The following is a 17429-nucleotide window of genomic DNA, read 5'->3' as shown; positions in this document are numbered from 1 at the left end:
CCAAACAATGAATCCTTTTATTTGAAAATACTACAAGGATGAGAAAACGTGCATCATAAAATTTTGAAAAAAAGTAATTTGCTGTGTAAGCTGTGAGATCTGACCACCCTCTGCTCTTTGATGCACCTTTGCTACCATAGACATACTGTATGTTCTACTAAGTATGTAAGTAGTGCCATTTAATAAGTGATATCAATCCATACATACATATCCTGAAACTTCACCAAGCATCCCCCAGCTAGGAATTTTCACTTCATTCACTTGCTAGTGCAGTGACAATGTACACTCTGTTGATATGCAGTAAGGCCAGCCTAAAGTGAACTACTGCAAACGTGTGAATAATATTTGACTGGCCTTAATAGATTTGGCAAAAGCTAAATAAAATATTACTGAACCAGTAACATATTTACATTTTTCAATGCATGTCCTTAATGACAGTCTATTCGACTATCATTTCTTCTCGGTGATCTGTAAATCTCTGACAATTTTTTTTTCAGATATCTGAACAAGAACTACATGGAAGGACAGAGCCAAGATGTTTCAAGGTCAGTTACAATAGTACCTTCAGGAAAATTAAGTGAACAAGAACAACCAAAAGTCAATACAGAGTGTGTCAATAAAGAAGGTAACTTTGAACCTGAACCTTCACCAAAATACTCTAAAACCAAGGCAGATATTGAAGATACCAAGCACTGTAACAGGAAAAAACAACATATCTCTTCAATGTTCAACGAAGTTTTCTCCAAGGAAAGAAATTTATTTGCTCATTCAAATGTCCTTGCGAAGGAGAAGTTTTTTAATGACTCAGTTTGCAAGGGAAAATTTATTCCTGAAGATAAACTTTGCACACAAAGAAGGGTTCACACCAATGATAAACCTTTTAATTGCTCAATTTGCAACAAAGATTTTACTCAGAAATCAAACCTTAATATTCATATGAGGATTCACACCAAAGATAAACGTTTTAAGTGTTCAATTTGTGACAAAGCTTTTTAACAGAAAGCAGTTCTTCGAGTGCATGTGAGGATTCACTCTAAGGAGAAACCTTTTAAGTGTTCAATTTGTGACAAAGATTTTTCCCAGATAGCAGCTCTTCGAGTGCATGTGAGGAGAAACCTTTTAAGTGTTCATTTTGTGACAAAGATTTTGCCCATGAAGCAGCTCTTCGAGTGCATGTGAGGATTCACACTAAGGAGAAACCTTTTAAGTGTTCAATTTGTGACAAAGATTTTTCCCAGAAAGCAACTCTTCGAGTGCATGTGAGGATTCACACTAAGCAGAAACCTTTTAAATGTTCAATTTGCAAAGATTTTTCCCAAAAACATCGCCTTACTACACACATGACAGTACACACAAAAGAGAAACGTTTTAATTGTTCTATTTGTAGCAAAGAGTTTTCCTATAATGATTCGCTTAATAAACATATGAGGGCACACACAAATGAAAAACCTTTTAAGTGTACAATTTGCAACAAAGATTTTGCCCAAAAACATCACCTTAATACACACATGACAGTACACACAAAGGAGAAACATTTTAATTGTATTATTTGCAGAAAAGATTTTTCCTACAAATCCTCGCTTAATATACATATGAGGGCACACACAAATGAAAAACTTTTTAACTGCAACTTGCAACAAAGGTTTTGCCCAAGATCATCACCTTAATATACACATGAGAATACACTCAAAGAGAAGCTGTTTAATTGTTTAAAATGTGACAAGTATTTTACCCATAAATATATATACATACTAAATATGTGAAGAGGGTGCATAGCAAATATAACTTAAAAACCATTTGCACACAGGGAATGGTGTTTCTGAGTAAAAATCTCTGGAAATTCTTGTCAATCTGCATATATCATTTTGGATGGGATCCCGAGCTCTGTATTATACAAATCATCTCTTCATATCTACAATTATGGTGCTACCATTTTATTAATTGAGATCTCAACCATCCTTTCCAATGGTACTGTGCAAACCTTTTTTTGATAGCCCTACTGAAAATTCTGTCTACTGTTTTCAGTAGATCAATGGGTGTTTTGAAACATCTGCTGTTTTATGTAGGTGAACTGTAATGCTACTGTTTTCAGTAACCCAACTGTGTCTACTGTTTTCAATAGCTGAACTGTACTGATAATGTTTTCTCCTGTTTTTAGTAGCCCAACTGTGTCTACTGTTTTCAGTAGGTGAACTGTACTACTAATAGTAAGGCTTGAAGCTTCCCTGATGATGAGTGATGAATAGGTTCTCTCGGGCTATCTCACTTGAACCCTGAAGATGAGAGTGAGAGTGTTAGCTCTCGAAAGCTTGCAATATTTTCCACAACTTTCCTGGTCGATATCCCGAGAGAATCTATTCGTTACCACTAACGTTTTCTACTGTTTTTGGTAGTCCAACTGTTTCTCCTATCTTAAGTGTCTGAACTAGACTATGTTTTCAGTAACATAATTGTACAAACAACATCTTTTATTGTGTTTAGCATATTTATGTATGAAAACAGTACTATTATCAGTAATGAAAAATTTCTTATCAATACAACTGAAAATGCATTGGAAAAATCATATAAACAACTAAAATAAATATATGATATAGCATGTGGAACTTGCTACTTAGGAATGCACCCATGCAACAAAAAATCAAGTGTAGAGAACATGCTTTTAAGTGTGTAACTTCATTGTGGTTAACTTACTTATAGAAAATTGAAAAAACATACTGTTTTATACATAAATTGACCTATTGTTTTTCATATATTCACACAAAAACAGCAGAAAATTATTTTAAACAATACCTGATCCTCAATGCTTGAAGAACCAAAACAAGCAAGCACTGTTGGCTATGTTGATTAAAAGATGCAATAATAAACATGGAAATTCCATGCTGAAAAGAAAATCAACTGATATGGTAATGTACGAATTAAAACTACTATCTGCTTTAAGGCTGAGCTATTTCTTAAGAAAGAATTGTAGTAACTTATTCATTAAGATATATCTGACTCAGTAGTATTCATTAGAAAAACAGTAGAAATTCAGTTCATGTACTGCTTTTTCCAATGCACTTCAAAATCTCATAATTACTGAATGTATGTAATGAATTTGCCTATTCTTGGAATCAATAAATGATCTTATAATATATTGTAGCAAGTGTTATGCATAATTATTCACATTGTTTTTTCATTACACTAGTCCTACTGTAGAGTACAGTAGCTGTACAGTAGATCTGCAATAGGATTTCAGTACATTTCACAGTACACAGTAGAAGACATTTGAAAACAGTAGAATTTTTTTACTGAAAACAGTAGAAATTTCGAGCAGGGTGTTGTAATAAAATTACCATTCATAAAAAGATGTGGGCTTTTAAAATAGCAAGCCACTGTTTAAGAATTTTTTTTAGCTGAAGTACCAAGCAAAGAAATAAGTTTCATCACCAGTAGCAATAACTCAGGGTGGCTACTCACTGGGAATTATGCACGAATTATTGGCTCTGGGAATTATATGTGAAATATGCAGGAATTTTGCTCCTTGGACGTGAAAAATTGCAACTTTTATTAATCCAGATCCTAAATTTATCTATACATATTCATAAATGTTCTGAGGCACGTTTTTCACAGTTTAGATTTATGTTTGTCAATGATGTAAAAGGAAGCTTCATTGGAAAATATAATAAAACAGAATTCTTCTCTGAACTGGTGGTAGGACAATTGTATTTATTTATTTATTTATTTATTTACATTAATGAACTCAACAGGCTGGTGCCCAGTTAGAGAGTTCGAGATACAGGTTTTCATACATGCTTCAGTGACCGTTATTTGATATTGTTTTCATTACACAGTTTTTAAATTGTATATATGGCATAGAGAACAAATCAATATTTTTGTTATGCTTTTCTAAGGCATTGTAGAGAACACTCATTCTCCAGATAGGGGATTTCTTGACAATGTTTGTTTGTGCTCTATTCACAAAAAAGGTTTGATGATTGGGTCGCTTCTTATTGTTAGGAACGCGTAATTTAAATTGTGAGATCCTAAGAGGAGAGCGAAGTTTTCCATTATATAGTTTCCAGAGCAGCAGCAGGTCGCGGACTGTCCTTCGATTGTCAAGCCTGTGCATTCGGAGCTCCTCTATTAGATTACTGTACAAATCAAATCTGGGATAAGTACCTTCAAGTTTATACTTCATATAACGTAACACTTTTGATTGTACTCGCTCTATTTTTGTAGTCTGTACTATACTGTCAGTGTTCCATACAACAGATCCGAATTCAAGTTTTGAACGTACTAATGAGTAATATAATACCTTAAGTGTTTGGGTGTCTCGAAAGTCTGCTCATTCTAGTAATGAACCCGATAAGTTTGTAAGCATCACTTATTACTTTGTTAATATGGTTAGTGAAAGTTAGCTTAGAGTCAAAATATATTCCTAAGTCCTTTGCCGTTTCAGAATTTTTTAGATTGGTATTATTAAGTTTATATTGAAAATTTAAGATCGTTCTTTGTTTAGAATATGTAACGGAATAGCATTTTGCTGCATTCAGAGAAAGACCGTTGCACAAGCACCACGCACTCAACCTATTTATGTCTTGTTGTAGACAAACACAGTCTTCAATATTTTTTATTCTTTGAAAGAATTTCAGGTCGTCTGCAAATAACAGTTTCCTAGAATTAATCAAATGTTCTGGCAAGTCGTTGATTAATAGAAGAAAGAGAAGAGGTCCTATGTTGGACCCTTGAGGTACTCCGGAACGTACTAGAAATTCGCTGGATGCGTGGCCTTTATACGAGACATATTGTTTTCTATTCATTAAATATGACGCCATAAGTTTCCTGAGGGGAAGGGAAAAGTTGAAAGTGCCCAATTTACTTAGTAGTACATCATGATTTACAGTGTCAAAGGCTTTGGAAAAATCAGTGTATATTACATCCACCTGCCCCCCATCATCTAACACCGTGCTTATCTAATGCAGTTTCTCGCCAAGGTTTGTTTCTATTGAGCAGTTTGGCAGAAAGCCATGCTGGTATTCAGAAAAAGTTTCTTTGACATGGTTATATATGTGGCAATATAAGATTTGCTCAAATATTTTAGCAGGGGCAGATAAAAGAGCTATAGGACGATGGTTTTGTATGTTTCTGTTCTCCGAGGATTTCGGTACTGGACATACAGCAGTAACTTTCCACCGTTCGGGAAACTGCGTGGAAGATAATATCGCATTGTAGATAACAAAGAGTGGAATTTTTAAAATGTCTACACATCCTTGGAAGATGTAGGGTGGTATTTTGTCTGGCCCCGCCGACTTCTTTGGCTTTAATTTTTTGACAGCTGCTTCAATTTCAGACATACTGATCATCTGAATGTTTAGTGAATCTAACGTTTTGCACTCTGTGTGCTCCGCCATGATTTCGAGGTTGTACTTTGCCGTATTGTTTGCATACACAAATTGAAAGTATTTCGCAAATTCAGCAACGACGGTATTCAGGTTTAGTATGGGTTCATTGTTTGAAGAAACTGGAAACTGTTTACATGTACTTTGCCTGTTGTGATTTATGTACGACCAGAAAAGTGATGGGTCACTTTGAATATTGCTTTCGATGTCGAACAAGTAATTATTATGGGTGGCTGATATTTCTTTTTTGATTGCTTTTCTGAGTTCTTTAATTTGTTGGCATGGTGAACTGGGTTACCTCCGTTTTGTTTCCATTTTTGGTGGTGGTGAGCCTTTGCTTTTATTTTTTTAATTATATTGGCGGTAAACCAGCATGGATATTTAGGAGGCGTTACGCATCTTAAGGGGATGCACGCGTCAAATGCTTCGTATATTATGTTGTAAAACATTTCTGTCATTTCGTTTATGCTATTACAGACTTTTGGTGTATCCCAGTTAACGACCGATAGTTTGTTGTATAGTTTGTTAAAGTCAGCTTTTTTGAAATTGTACGAGAGGTTGTTTGGTGGAAGGTTACTCTGTGTCCTTTTTGTGTGCTTTATTTCAATTACGAGACAAGGATGATGCTTATCCTCAGGCACGAGTGGCTGACTTTCTCGTGTCAACTGCATGTTAAAAACGTTACTTAGCACAAGATCGAGAGTTTTGCCGTTACTATTTTCAATGTTATTTAAGTTGCATAACTGAAAAAGCACATATGATTGTTTAAGTTGTGACATACAGGAGTGGCGTTAACGAGGTTGTATTCATTGCTTGTTATGCAAGGGATATTGAAAACCCCTATGAGGAGAATGTTATGTGCGGGTCTACAATGCCTTTCAAGAAAATTATAAAATAAGTTGTAAGACTTGTCATTACAGCATGGAGTAAAGTAAACAATACAGATGTAAAAGGTAGGCAGTCCATGAATTACAATTTTCACAAGCAATGAGTCGACGTTAGGGTCGTCGTTAAATTTGGCTATGAGCAGTTACAGCGACGTTGGTAAACTAGGATAATTTCTAAACGTGAAAAAAGATTCCAGATTCCAATGGAATACGTATAGATTCCTATTTTAACTTCTTGTGCAGTCTTTCTTTATTTCTAGCTTGCCTTGGTAAGTGTCATTGGTTTGAAACTTATTTGTATGAACAATGTTTCATTTCTAAAACTGTGAACAGTTTATGTACGAGTACAATATGAGAGATCATTGATATTTCTTTAAGATAGAAAAAGCAATGTGGGTTTATTTCACTCTGTTCAATACTGGCATGCAATATGGACCAAATTAAATCTTGGATGAACCTAATTTTTTTGGGTACATATATTCCGAGAAACTGACTCCAAAACATAAAAAAAACCATGATTCTGAATTGTGTTTATTGAACGACGTAACGTGTTTTAGTGCTTTTCCCTATATTGTTTCTTTCTAACTCAAGGAATATTGTAAGGGAAAAGTTTTCCCTGTACACTCACTGGCAATGAAAATTGCACATAGAGACCTGAAATACTCGCTTCCCTGCGAGGCATTGTGTGTGGTGCCTAACTGTACGGCGATAAGCGTATTTTAATAGGGAATTTTCAACAGCAACTTCTACCAACCACGTAGAATTATGCAACACACAAAACGCCTTGTAGGCAAGCGAGGATTTCAGGATCTAGGTGTCCCATTTTTATTGCCTGTAACTGTACATTGCACCATGCCATTCAGGAATACCGAAGGTGTGGAGGATAGAGTTTCATACATTATCGATCTCGGCCATACTGGAGGTGACGTGATCAGCACTACACTCCGTCCATCTTTACCCCCTCAGGTACCCATTGATGAGAGGCTGGGTAAGCCACAGAACTTCTTCTGCAGTGACATTTTCTGAATATTTCCACCTGAAATGTCCAAACTCGTGATTGGAACTTGGGTCACTTAACAATGAACCACGAAGTTTATCTTTCAGTTGAATTGAATTCCACAAAGACTCTTTGTATTAATATTAATATTTTTTGGGGGCGGGTTAATAAGTAAGGTTGAAACAGAGGATAATCTTGCTTGTACCATTAATTTTTTTCCCTTGAATTTTTTGAAAGTTCGCATTAAAAACCAGGAATTATTCTTGAATTTTATCACTGTCTTAGAGTGTCCACCCTGTAACTGGTGTTAAAGCTTCCCTATTTTGATGTATTTTTATTAATTCATGATAATTATTGTTAACATTTGTATTATTCAGTTTTTCTCAACAGACTGATCTCCCTCACCATGCAATATTTACTTGTGATACCATTGTCCATGGCAGAGTGGTTAGTACAGTGCACTATGATGCTAGGGGTTCCAGGTAGGGTTGTTAAAGATCCAGGCATTTTAAGTAAATTCAATTCCTGTCCAGGAGAGAAAATCAGGAAGCATAAATGGGCTCTGGACCGTAAAGAACCTTTTTATCTGAAGTATTTGAATGCGGTCCAGGAACCTTTTTTCCGGATGAATTTAAATACAGTCTAGGAACCTTTTTTCCAGGATCAATTTAAATACGGTCCAGGAATCTTTTTTCAGAGACCAATTTAAATGTGACCCAGTAATCTTTTTTTCAGAATCAGTTTAAATCTGGTCCAAATTCTGTATTGAAATGAAACAATACACAACTTGGATGGAATTTTAAATTGTGCAAGAAAAGAGTTCCTTCAACAACCCTGTTTCTCATTACAGATCTGACAACAAACAATTAACCACTTGTGAGCATGAAAGACTAATCCAGGTGCTGGCTGTTTTGAGAATGTAAGGAAGAAGTCCGTCCATAGCGGCAGAAATGGGTGAATGCAAATGCTGCGGTCACGTTACACATCTCCATGTAGCCCCATTCTCTCGCATGTGTTCCTTCTCTTGGTTGAGACCTATCGAGTCACTAGTTGCGCAGACTTGTTGTCGTTCGCTTGCTTGTTGCCTTCGTTGAAAAGAACGTTTGAATAGCCATCTCATTGCACTGCAATGTAAATCTTAGGGCAACCAAGAGACGAACAAAATTCTTTAGGGACATGACAGAGGTAGAGTTGGCACCGGAAAAGTTTGGCAATGAAGAGCTCCATTTACTCTGAATTTCCTTGCATAAAGGACAATTTCTCTTGATGTAACAACATTATCTGTCCCTGTTATGATAGGTGGAGCCTCATGTTACCTCATCGATAGCTCCTATTGGCTGCGGTTCCTGAATTGCATGCATGAGCAACACGTGACGGGTTTGTTTCCACTCAATGTGACATCACAGTAATGTGACAGCATTCTGTCGACAAAGTAGGTTTTTGAACGTGACTCATGAGAGAGCAACAACGTTATGATGTTTTTCCTTCACTACGATTTCTACAACCGCAGTGTGGCATTCCAATGTATAACATACTCACAGACATTTTTCGAAGGTAACTTTAATCCGACAACCCTGGTCCAGAAGTTGTAAATAAATTGAATGCCTGACTGGGAGAGAAAATCTGCAAATGTAAATGACTTCTAGACATTGTAAGACCTTTTCATATTTAAAGCATTTCAGTTCAGTCCAACAACCTTTTTTCTGGAACAATTTAAATACTGTTCAGGAACCTTTTTTTGGGATGAATTGAAATTCAGTCCAGAAGCCTTTTTTCTGGAAGAATTTAAATTCGATCCAGGAACTTTTTTTCCTGCATGAATTTGAATAGTGTCCAGGAAATTTTTTTCAGGATCAATTAAAATACATTCCAGGAACCTTATTTCAATGAAACAATATGCAACTTGGACCGAATTTAAATTGTGCGAGAAAAAGGTTCCGGTCCTGCAGCAGAACCAAATAGAACCTGTTAAATTTTATGGGTTCCTGCACCTTTAACAACCCTGGTCCCAGGTTTGAATCCCAGCCTGTGAATGGATGTTCTTTGTGAGTATCCCTTCATCAATTTAATCATATCATCACTCATCCTCATCTTTGCAATTAGCAAAACGTGGCAGAAACATGAAGTAAAATCAATCAATCAATCAATGCTTGAATAATTATATTGAAAACGTTTTTACGAGATGAAAATATCTTGAACTTGAATTGGTAAATTTGAGTTTGAAATTCTTATGCAATTATCAATTTCTTATAGATTAGTATACCCTGTAACATTTGCAACTCGTGTTTGTAGATGCATTTCTTTTCTAATTATGTGAAATGACAAATGTAAACTTCACATATTAAATAAAATATTTTAAATATTGAATTTAACCTTTTAATTGAATTGTATTAGAATGTTTTGATATAATGGAATCTCATTTATGCTTTATATTTTTAATACATTTGTGTGTGTATGTGTGTTAGTGGTCAGAGGCGGTAATACGTAATATTGAAATAGAGAAAACATCTGCTTGTACGCTGGAATGTTCGGAAAGTTCATCTTGGATACCGAGAATTATACTTGAATTTTATCATGATCCTGCAGTGCCACCTTGCACTAGCAAAGTTATAATCAGCAATGGACACAGATTTTGTGATACGGTAATGACAAATTTATTTTGAATGGTGATAAAGTTTAATACACTGATAATTTCTACCTCTTTTCAAATAATGTTTAAATCAATAAATGTTCCAATATATGTTTAAATTATAGATATTTTATGTCTAGTTTTGTGCATGAAGTTTTTGTGTTTCTTAACATATTGAATAATTTTGATGAAGAATTTTATAAATGTGTAATATTTCAAACTTCCCAATTTCCAGAAAGCAATAATCAATGCCATTGATTCATGTTTAGTAAAGGACATCTAGTTTCTAGATCATCCTTCTGAAAACGCAACTTTTAATTAGCAATTTTCAGCAAAAAATCATCGAACCCAGTTCCTTAGGGAACGTTACGATGTGAGTGTTGGTATCAGCCTATATCGCAGAGACTTGTTTTTGTTGTAAATGTCAGAGAATGATGGACAGCATGACATAAAGAGGCATTATTGTGTTTGCATATATTATTATGTCCCTTTTCTCCACCTCCAGGCTAACCCAAAAGGCATTAATGAATAGTATTTACATGAAACTAAAGAAGAGACAATCAGCCATTGGGCCATTTTTTTTTCACGAGGACACTATCAACGGTATGAATTACATTGATATGCTCAGTGAGTGGCTTTTTCCACAATTAGAAATAGAAGAAGACAATGAATTTATTTTCCAACAAGATGGAGCACCTCCTCACTGCCATCTCGATGTTCGGAATTTTCTAAATGAGAAACTTGTAGGAAGATGGATTGGCCGCTCCGGAAACAAAAATACTGCATTCTGCAAGTGGCCACTGAGGTCCCCTGACTGTCTGTGACTTATTCTTTTGGGGTCACATAAAAGAAGTTGTATACGTACCTCGACTGCCTCAACATCTGGAACATCGGAAACGTCATATCATTGCCGCCATCGGGTCCGTCACTGTAGATACGTTGGAATGAGTAGTGTGATTTGTGGTACTACTGGCGCGAGAAAGTATGAACCCCCCTCAGGCAGATTTGCCTACACTTAAAACAAGCTCAACATGCCCATATGAGCTTTTTGCTCAAGTGTGGAACCCTGTCTAATCCAAGATTTTTGTAAAAATGCCCTCGGGAATTTCCCGTGAAAGTATGACCCCCTCAGATTGATTTGCTTACACTTATAAAAGGCACTTCTGTGAGATTGTTGTCCATAAATTTGTTAAAAATATGCCCCTCTTGATATTTTTTTTTTGGCTACACTTAAAACTAGGCCAAACGTATTAACACACACACACATATTTACTTCCGGTTTAAGTTTAATTGGGCACCAGGCCCAACTTGTATATCTAGTATTAAGATAATGTAAATCTTCTAGAATTGCTCTGTGACTCTCTCATTTCTTACATCATAAACATATGATTTTTCACCTATAAGAATAACACTACATATGGTGTCATCAGGGAGTGTATCGTGGAATTCACAGATAATTTTAATGTTTGTCCTGTCATTAACCACAACTTGTTTCCTTTTTGAAGTGTTGATGACAAACATGGGTCTCTGTGCTTTGAATTCATCTGGTGTGTAATTCATGTCAGTATTGCCAGTAGTGACCCTTTTGTATGCTGTAAATGCTTCATATAATTTAAGAAAATCATCCTTGGACATGTATAAATTATAATTTTCTCTAGGAAATACCTCATTTCTGCCATTTTTAAGATATATGTTCTTGATGTTGCAGTTATCAAATTTACTTGAATTTTTTTCCTGATTATTGTGTCTTCCAGTCTGAAACAGTACCACCACAAAATCTGGCATGTCATAGAAGACTCCTCCCCCTCCCCCCGATGACAATGGCTTACCGTTACGCGGAAAGGAGTGACCTGGAGGAGGGTGGGAGAGTTGAGGCAGCATTCCAAGAATTGGCCCCCTCTACAGCCAGCACAGATGGCTTCGCAGACGACATTCACGCCTTCAGCAGAGGTTTACAAATATGTCACCTAAATACTCAAGGGTTACTGAACTCGTTCGATGAATTTAAGCATATCATGTCACCTGCTAATTTCGATGTAATAGGTATCACTGAATCGTGGCTAAAGCCCGGGATAAGTAATAACGTTGTGGAACTTCATGGTTACGAAATAGTAAGGAAAGATCGAACTCGATGCAACAGGGGTGGAATCTGCTTTTATATCAAAGAAAATATTCGATGGAAAATAATAGAAATTGACAATTTTTTAAAACTAGACGAACAAATCGAAATATTAGTAGTCGAAATTTGTTGCAATAAAGAGAAAGTAGCTGTTGTGTTGGTGTACAGGCCGCCAAACATATCTTATACCACATTTAATAATTTGCACGATGTATTACAATTTACATTCGTAAACTACGACCATTATATTTGTATCGGCGATGTAAACGCAGATTTTTTAAAACCTAAAGAACCGGATACAAAATTACTGTCGGGTATAATTAAAGAACTAAACGGCATTCAAATTGTAAAAAAGCCAACGCGGAAAACTGCCACGTCGGAGTCCCTAATAGACGTTATAATCTGTTCTAAAAAGACAAAGGTTTTATACGTAAATCAACAGTCATTGCCAGGTATATCTGATCATGATACAGTGTATGCAGTATTTGAAGTTTATAATAGTGTAAAAAAATCGAAAACGAAATTTGTCCGTTACCGTGACTTCAAACAACTAGATAGCAGCAAATTCAATGAGGATGCAAAAAATTCAGCCTGGGAGGATATAGAGGGATGTGAGGACGTAAACAGCCAGGTCGAAATGATAAATGATGAAATACTATTGCTGGCGAACAAACACATCCCTGTTAAAACGCGCAGAGTGACAAAGCCTCCCGCGCCATGGATAAACAATACCGTTCGTGAATTTTGGAAGCTTAGGGACTACTATCATTTGAAATACGTAAACACCGGCGATAACGATAGCCTTCTCAGCTACAAATACTTTAAAAACAGAGCTAAAAAGATAGTGCGAAATAGCAAGTTTCACTATTATAAATCTGCAATCGATAAGAACATAAATAATGCGAAAGAAATGTGGGCGAACCTGCGTAAACATGGCCTAATAGGTAGCAAATATGTCAGTCAAGATATTCCCGAAAAAATACTAGATCCAAATAGCATTAATGACTATTTTATACAAGCTTCGCAAAGTGAAGCGAACCAGGATGGCCTGGAAAAAATTTGCAAAACATTTTTGACCCTCAAATCCCTAAATTCATTTACCTTTACTAGAGTGACATCTCAAGACATACGGAAGGCATTCAGCAGGATACGTAGTAAAGCATGTGGAGACGATGGCATAAACTTAACCATTTTAAAATTATTACTTCCATTTTGCGTAAATACTATAACCGTCATAATAAATAACTCCCTAGCACAGGGTATCTTCCCAGAAGCGTGGAAAAAGGCAATCGTTTTACCGCTCGCAAAATGCAAGCCTGTTAAAAATGTGAATGACCTGCGCCCAATAAGTATACTGCCCATAATGTCGAAAATTTTAGAGCGTATTGTACACGAGCAGCTGTTCACACACGTAACAGCTACATCTAGTTTTCCAAAGCATCAATCTGGTTTTCGGCCAAATCACAGCACCACAACAGCCATTCTGAAAGTTGCTGACGATGTACAAAAAGCTATCGATGAAAGCAAAATCACCTTACTTGTATGCCTTGATTTCTCTAAAGCATTCGATTGCGTGAACCATGAAGTTCTACTCGCTAAATTACACAGCATTGGGGTAAACGGCATAATCCTTGATTGGTTTGCATCGTACCTTTCTGGCAGGAAGCAGCGTGTACAAATCAGAGGCAAAAATAACTGTTCCTCTGGGTGGTTAAACATTCGAAATGGAGTTCCCCAAGGAAGCATTCTTGGACCTCTCCTTTTCTCCATTTATGTAATGGACTTACATAAGAACCTCTCGCATGCGCAGTATCACCAATATGCTGATGATACTCAGATATACATACATACAAGGATAGAAGAGTTCTCAAATGCAGCATCACAACTACAGAAAGACCTGAACGCCATAAGTGAATGGGCACAAACTAACTTCCTAAAATTGAACCCAACCAAGTCAAAATTTGTCATAATGGGAACGAAATTTCTGGTAAAAAAGCTTAGCCAAAACACAGATAACATGATTCTCCCCAAATTGAATAGCCATCCGTTAAACTTAGAAAATACTGTAAATAACCTTGGCGTTGTCATGGATTCCCACATAGAATGGTCAGGTCATATTTCAGAGCAGATGAAAAAAGCCAACAAATCTCTTCGAGCATTACATCACTTGAAAAATATTGTAGGCATTGAGGTTAAAAAAAAATTGTGCGAGAGTCTAGTTTTATCACGATTAATCTACGGAGCCACGGTTGCTTACAATGCAAGCAGCTCCATAACTAATAAGCTACAAAAGCTACAAAATGCATGCATAAGATTCATTTACAAGCTGAAAAAAAGGGACCACATTTCAAAATACTTATTCAATTTGAATTGGCTTAACACCAAGAATCTCGCGAAATACCAATTATTAACTTTAACACATAAAGTACTAGGCAACAAACAGCCTGCATACCTCTTTGAAAAACTGAACACAAATTCGAGCAGACATGAACATGTAACACGACGAAAGAAATTATTGCCAGTCCCAGTACATAATACGACCACCTATGGAAAATCATTTACTGTAACTGCCACTAAAGAATGGAATTCCCTCCCAACCTCCCTAACATCCATCAACAACCATAAGCTATTTAAAAAGAATCTAAAACAGTATCTACTGGCAAGGCAGCGAAATACCTAATCACGAGCAACTTTTCATTCATAAAAATACGCATTGTAACATTTGGCAACTGTGTGCACATAAATCTTATAATTTCATAATTTTATTTCACTTCATTATTACTATTATATTTTCTATTTTTCCAGATTACTAAATATATATGAATGTGTACTAAAACAAAAGCAAAAAAAAAAGATACCTATGTTCAACAATTTATAGGTAAATCTGTCTTTCTTTTTCATTATCTATATATATATCCTAAGCGTATATACCTATATATTTAATTATTCTTATTTGTATTGATATGTAATCCTTTTCATGTTTTTATTTTTATTTTTTTTCTGAATGTATTTTTTTCTCAATGTACTCTTTATTCCATTGTACTAATCTTCCAGACAAGGGTCTGTTGTAAGAACGGCCCTAGAGGCCGAAACACGCCCGCTCCAATAAAGGCGATTTTATTATTATTATTATTATTATTATTATTATTATTATTATTATTGTATACTGGAGAATGAATTTGTAGCATCAAACTCATAATAGGTACCAGCGGCAGGCTTCTGTACACATTGATATGTATAAAATTGTAAAGGAATCTGTGGATTTTTTAGGATATCAGCTTTGTATTTAAGAGCATAACTGGCTTCATATTCAACAACCTATTTTGTAGTAAGAAGCCTCGGTTTTGGATAATTTTAGTGTGGCCAAAGCTGTGGAGGTAATGCCGGGATAATCCACTCTGTTTATAACAACACCATGCTTTCTGATCTCAATTTCAGAGAACAGATGCGGCACAAAATTATCTACCAATCTTATATTTGAATTTGCCGGATAATCTGTTCCATCGAGCTTTACAACATCAAATTTGATGTATAGATCTGCTCTGTGGGGGTGTATAAAGCCATCCCCTACATCAAGATCAACCTCAATTTCTGTGTTGGGTTGATTTAAATTTGCAAATGTCCTCCTGTTTGGAGGGAATGATTGTAGCTCATAACTCTCAATATTTTCCATTTTTTTTTGTATGTATTTTTATTTAAATATTAATCTCTATGATTGCAGTTGTTGTGGCTCCAGCAAAATCAACTAATTCTTCTTTTTCATTAGTGACCATCAATTCAATGTTATCTATTCTATTATGGCACACAGGAAAATATAATGTTGGGGATGGAGTGTAGATGATGGGCTCCATAAATTCAGAATTAGGTTTAAATGTTGCAATGATGCCAGTTTGTTTGTGAGTGCCTGTGCCATTTGATTTGGTGATCATACCCTCAGCCACATTACAGTGAATATTCAGAGTCTCTATGGCTAAGAATTTGGGTATATTAATAGCAGTGTGTTTGATGGCTGGTTCAAGTTTTGTGTTGTTCTCAAAGCCTAACAGCTCTCCTATAGTACCCAGATCCACTGTCTCTGTAGCAGATACAATCTCTACTCTGTGAGTGACAGAATTTTGAGTTAATACTATACCTCTGGGTAATTGAGCATTTAGAGTGGACAGATTATATTGCCCTGGAGTGATGACAATTTTTTGATCACCAACTGCAATTGTGTTGTTGTGGTGTGTAATATTAGGGATCAAGTACATGCCACAAAATGCTCTGAGAGCTATTGTTTTGGGATACACTATATCATCATGTAATTTGAGTTTCAATATTGAATTTTGGCTGGTGAGATGGAATACCCCCATGATGTTTTAAATACCACAGGACCTTTTGAAAATTTTCAATTGATGGTTTATTTATTTGAGAGAGATATCTGAGAACAGATAAACACAAATGTCCACAATTAACATCTTTGAAGTTTTGAACACGGGCATTATTGTAATAAAGATTAGCTGATTTTAGATATTTTACTAAATTTTCAGGTGGAACACCTCCAAATGAATCAAACACAAATGCCTCATCTTTTAAATATTTCAGATAACAAATCCAGTGAGTGCCCTGATTTTTGTACTTATCCAAATTAACAATGCCACACTCTTTGTTGAGTGGTTGCTCTGGCAAAGAATCAGACATGTACACACCTCTAAAATTTTTGATGCCCAGTGGCTTGATTAAAGCTTCAATATCTTGGTTTGTAAGCGGCTCTTGTTTTTTTTAAACTTATTCATGGCTCTCTTAACACCTTTGCCTTGTTTCTCCATGGCCAGGTTATGGCGCTTCAATTCATCTAATTCTGCCCTATTTTTCTTGGCATCTATTACTGTTTTTGCTATGGCAGCTGATCCCCCAGCCAAGCTCCCCACAGCCCCAAGTGCTGCTAAGATGGCCGGGATGGTAAATATGAAACCCCCCACATGTGATTTTTTCCTGGATTGTTGTAATTTTTTTAATTGGGGGGTACTAAGCAACAATTTCATACCATGGCCCTTGGCAATACAAGAGCTTTTTTTCTTGCGCTGCTTTTTGGTTAAAAGGCTATCAATAGTTTTAAGAGATTTAAGACCTGCATAAGGTATTTGATACATAACACCCTTGGCCTTCATTCTAGGTTTATTATATACATATTCACAGCCCCCACCCCAGTTTTTGCTTGGTGTTCATAGCTATGGTGGTTCCCAATGCTGCTATTTTTTCACTCAAAGAAGCATCTTTGCTTACAAATCTACCAAATGCAGCCTCTTCTAATTTCTTGTCTGCAACATGTCTCTTCTCAAGATCAGAATGTGTGTTGTATGCTATGTCATGGTCTCTACAAGCAGCATCTAGGGGATTAACACCACGATCACCTCTGTTTAATCTATGGTCCAATTTT

At 36.0% G+C, this 17429-nt stretch overlaps 1 protein-coding gene across 1 annotated transcript in view; it reads left to right on the top strand.

Moving 5' to 3' along the window:
* Positions 1–17429, top strand: part of LOC145982688 (uncharacterized) — a 135941-nt gene that overhangs the window by 73721 nt on the left and 44791 nt on the right. Inside the window, exons 6-8 of the mRNA XM_083116051.1 lie at positions 498–625; positions 1084–1293; positions 6526–6534. Coding sequence (XP_082972177.1) covers positions 498–625; positions 1084–1293; positions 6526–6534 — 347 coding nt within the window. The remainder of the gene's footprint in view (positions 1–497; positions 626–1083; positions 1294–6525; positions 6535–17429) is intronic.

The sequence above is a fragment of the Lepisma saccharinum genome, unplaced genomic scaffold (genome assembly GCF_977018435.1).
Source record: "Lepisma saccharinum unplaced genomic scaffold, izLepSacc3.1 HAP1_SCAFFOLD_334, whole genome shotgun sequence".
In the NCBI taxonomy this organism is placed as follows: Eukaryota; Metazoa; Arthropoda; class Insecta; order Zygentoma; family Lepismatidae; genus Lepisma; species Lepisma saccharinum.
Note: the sequence above shows the minus strand (reverse complement) of the source record. Positions and strands in the feature narration are given on the sequence as shown.